Genomic DNA, 4,743 nt, shown 5'->3' with positions numbered 1-4,743 from the left:
TGCTAACCTTTTTTCCTTTTCCTCCCCTCTCCTCCATTAAAATCTCTAGGGGTGTTCATGGATCAGTTTTTTCAAAAAACCGATCCAAACCGAACCGAACCGTTTTATAAAAGTGGATCGGTTAACCGATCCATTTTTTTTATAAAGTGGATCGGTTTGATTTTTTTAAAATATGGATCGGTTTTTTTGAAATTGGATCGGTTCGGTGCGGTGCAGTTATTCACTTTTTTACTCATATATGGATCGGTTTTTTTAGAAAACCAAACCGAACCGAACCGATCCACTTTGTAAAAATGGATCGGATAACTGAACCGGTTTTATAAAGTGGTTCGGTTTGGATTTTTTTTAAAAATGGATCGGATTTTTCAATATGGATCGGATCGGTTATGGATCGGTTCGGATCAATTTGGATTTTTTGCACACCCCTAAAAATCTCTCATTTTCCTTCATTTGAACCAAACAGATTCATAGGTAGTAAGAGTTAAGTGCATGTTTGGTTTGGATTATAATTAAAATTTGCAAATTTAAGTCAGAGTAATTTTTTATTTTTCAAATTAAATATGTAAAAATCATTAGAATTGATCAAGTGGTGATGATTGAGGTAATATGAATAAGTCCTAGGTTTTAATTTTGTTTTGTCCTTTTAATTCTTATTCATAAAAAAAAGTTTATAAAAGAAATTTTGAGCTTGGTTCTAAGAAACTAATTTCTCATGTAAAATATAAATGAACAATTGAATTTTTAAGATTTAATTTCCCTGATTGATACTTATATGTTTCACAATTTAACAAATTTTATGATTTAATTGATTAACATTTAACTTTGTATATCTTATTATTCAACTTTCAAAATTATATATATTAAGACAATTCGTTAATCTCTTATCAAACATCATTAATTAACTATTGATTTGTAACTTTAACTATTAACATGACACATTTTATCAATACTACGTTATCATTTATATGTTACATTATCATTTCATGCTTATGATTAATTTGAGTACATGTGTGTAATAGATTATTGTCTCACATCAATTGTCAATATATTATAATGTGGTCAACTAACAACACAATCATTTAAAAAAATGAAAAAATGTAAGAAATTTTCTAAAGTTAAATAACAAAATGTATACATCCAAAAGTTGAGTAATAGAATTTGTAAAATTATGAATGTGATAAAAATGTTTAAACATACTTTTAAAATAACTAAAACATGTCAGGAAAGTGAATTTGGAGGAATATCCAAACATATCCCAGGACAATGGTATGAAAGCCTTCGTATCCGCTCAAACAGATTCAAAATTTCTACCATTTACCAATGCACACGGCTGATTTCATGTTGGGATACAGAAGTGTTACTATGTATAATATATTTTCTTTCTGATCCCTTTGGTCGTGGAGGACAAAATCAATAACTAGCTTACTATCAAAGGCAAAGCCATCATCATAATATTCATTTCATTTCTTGTTGTGACTAACAGCTTGACCAGTAAAATATTCGAGATTTGTGTCAACTGCAAAAAAGAAGAGGCAACCCCCACCCCGCTGTGCAGTAAAGCAATGTGTGTCAGAAATTGAAAGACCTTTCTAGCTAAATTGAAAATGACAGTAGATGATACGGCGAGTCAAAATAACACAAACCTTTGCAATTTGTTGTTTGAATTGCATTAACAATGTGCTTGGATAAAAAATTTAAATAAAATATATATTTTTTATTTTAAATATTATTTAATATTAATTTTTAAAATTATTAAATATTTAAAATTTTCCTAATATTTAATTTTATAAAATTTAATCTAAAAATCTTAATATATATATATATATATTTAAAATTAATTTTATTCATATAAATCAAATTACTATATCTAAATTAAAAATTTAAGAAATTTGAATGACTTAGTCACCCAAACACACCATAAGATGATTTTAAACACACCAGCTTCATGAATGCAAAATTATATTCATGAATGTCAAGTAACAACTCTTTCGGTATGAGTTTATATTTCATAATTAATTAAATTAGAGATTTTTACACTACGTACTATCTATTAAGTAAAACTTATTATTTTACGTATTTTAAAAATAATTATTACAAATATTAATATTTTTAACATTCGTACATGATATACTAATGTAGAAGAAACTATTAAAGTCGGATTTTGTAAAGTTGAAATAATATGTACACAATCTTGAATTTAAATTTAAATTTTACCGTAAAAATTCTTACCGATAAAAAATATTAATTAATGTAAAAGAGAAATTTAATATAAATTAAAATGTATTCTGTATTGATTGTATGATCAATAGAAATGTTGCAAATGAACGTGTTTAACCTAAGTATTATTGTTTACGTAAATCTCCTTATAAGTTTTAGCTCCTATTTCTTCAAAGTCTCCCTCTTACATCCCAAGTTTAACCCTAAAATTAATCCAACTCTTCTACGCCAGAAAGTCACACCATAGTACGTATATTCATACATACATAATATATTAACGGGCTCTAAAGCTGAATGATTTGACTCTCCATTGCTTACGTTGCTTCCACATAATGTGGCACACAATCCACCAATTATGTGTGTCTTATCCTATGCGTTACTGATACCAACACACAACACTACTACTCTCTCTTTAACTCACTCTCTCTCCGGTCCCCACCCCTTTGGTACCAATGACCATGGTCCTGCACCAGCACACCCTGATAAATATATGAACCTGTATTCTCAGTCTAATGGAAAATGTGTAAACCAAATACCAGTTCCATCACCACTTTCTTTTTCTCCACCGATGCATGTGTTATGCTATTAACTTAGCAATTAGTTAATTAGTTTCTCTTGCACAGAGAAAAAAAAACTTTATAAAAAACAGATGTATTAATTCTTAGAGGTAAGGAAGCTAACTAGGGAGATAGATATATACATGGCATGGCATAGATAAGAAACCTCTTGTGTGTTTGGTGTGGTCCTCATTCCACAGAACCTGTCTAGGGTTTCTGTCCATTGGAAATTGCAAAATCTGCTTATGTAAAATGTTCCCTTCTTCTAATTACACCTCAGGCTCTTACCCTCGTTTCCCATCTTCTTCTTCTTCTTCGCAGTACCCTTCTTTTAGTTTCCTCCACCCTGAAAATTCTTCTGCCAGCAACACCTTCCTCCATGATCCACTTGCTGTTACTTACATCCCCTCTCATTACCACACTCCAATCCCTGAAACACTAGCCAATTGGGCAGTTGCAGACTGTGCTGCAATGCTGAACCAAGATCTCAGTGGTGGTGCCCTTTACGGCATCGCCAAGAAACCGGTGAAAAAAACCACCAAGAAAGACAGGCACAGCAAGATTCACACTTCTCAGGGTTTGAGGGACCGAAGGGTGAGGCTGTCCATCGAGATCGCCCGCAAGTTCTTTGATCTTCAAGACATGTTAGGGTTTGACAAAGCCAGCAACACCCTTGACTGGCTCTTCACCAAGTCCAAGAAGGCAATTAAGGAGCTAACTCTGAGCAAGCAAAGTGCTGATAGCTTCTCTTCATCTTCGGAGGGTGAAGTGGTTTCTATGATCCACCAAGACCTTCGACAACAACAGCGAAGGGTAGATTTGGAAGAAAGGATGTTGAAGGAGCCTGCTTATTGTGTCAAAGCAAAGATGAAGGAGTCAAGGGAAAAAGCAAGGGCAAGGGCAAGGGAAAGGACAAGTAGCAAGATGTGCAACATAAGTGGCGAAGGGAAGGTGCAAGAGTTGAAGAAAAAGTGCCCTGCAACTGAAAATCATCCTCAAATCCTGAACCAATTAAGGACACCCTCACCCCTTCAGCTTCATTCGCAAGATATGGGTGGTGAAGTGCCAAGAGATGATGAATTCAACGTTATTGAGGAATCCATTGTCATTAAGAGAAAGTTGAAACACGCCTTGATGTCTTCCATTCACCAAAACGTTGTGATCCCTAAGGAAGCAAGTGTAAGCAACAGTGACTACAACTCCTTCCCCAACTTGTGTCCAAATTGGGAAGCTAATAATGCTTCCACTGGACGCCCCGCCTTTTGTGCAATAGCAAGCATGAATCTATCTACAGGTAAGTTTTTCTTTTTCATGAACAAATAGCTGATTTTTATATTTTCTTCCCCCTTGAAATCGCTTGTGATCTATGTGATACTTACAATCCTATGGCTTGGTTTTTAGGGCTTCATATTTTTGGAAAATCTTGGGAGGAGTGCACCAATCCTCATCCAAGCTAATACGTTTTGTTTTCAGTATTATCTGATGATCCGAATGAACTTGTCTCTAGTGCTTTGCCAAGGAATCATGGTCATGGAGGCATCTTTCTGCGTTTTTCCACCTGTAACTTTGTCTGTCCTATATTTCCTTTCTGCAATGTACTGATTTTTTTGCTCTAGATCAGCCAAGGGCATGTGACAGTTGGCAAAAAAGGATGCTGCGTGTGTAATTTCTGACCAAGATTTGAAGTGTGGCTGATATTATATAAAGGCCAACTATATTTATCAAGAGCCATCCCTTCTTGCAACCAGATTCAATGTTTATATAATTAGTAATTATGATCAATATGTTGCATTGTTGGAAACTTTTAAAGTAGATATATCCTTTGGTCATAGTAAGGAGAAGGATGTACAGAAGAAAATTCAAGATCTTTTAGCTTTTGATTGCAGTACTGAACTATACATGTTTGGCATGCACCTGCTGATTTACATTATAATAATGATCTTGCTGGAAGAAAATTTCCATTTTGAAA

The 4,743-nt window shown here is 33.5% G+C and overlaps 1 protein-coding gene across 1 annotated transcript; it reads left to right on the top strand.

Moving 5' to 3' along the window:
* Positions 1–2,636: 2,636 nt before the first annotated feature.
* LOC109803004 (transcription factor DICHOTOMA) lies at positions 2,637–4,743 on the top strand. Its single transcript, XM_020364450.3, has 2 exons — positions 2,637–4,068; positions 4,176–4,743. The coding sequence occupies exons 1-2, from the start codon at positions 3,027–3,029 to the stop codon at positions 4,229–4,231; spliced, it is 1,098 nt and encodes a 365-aa protein (XP_020220039.1). The 5' UTR covers positions 2,637–3,026; the 3' UTR covers positions 4,232–4,743.

This window comes from Cajanus cajan, chromosome 4 (genome assembly GCF_000230855.2).
Source record: "Cajanus cajan strain Asha chromosome 4, NIPB_CcT2T_4, whole genome shotgun sequence".
NCBI classification, from domain to species: Eukaryota; Viridiplantae; Streptophyta; class Magnoliopsida; order Fabales; family Fabaceae; genus Cajanus; species Cajanus cajan.
Note: the sequence above shows the minus strand (reverse complement) of the source record. Positions and strands in the feature narration are given on the sequence as shown.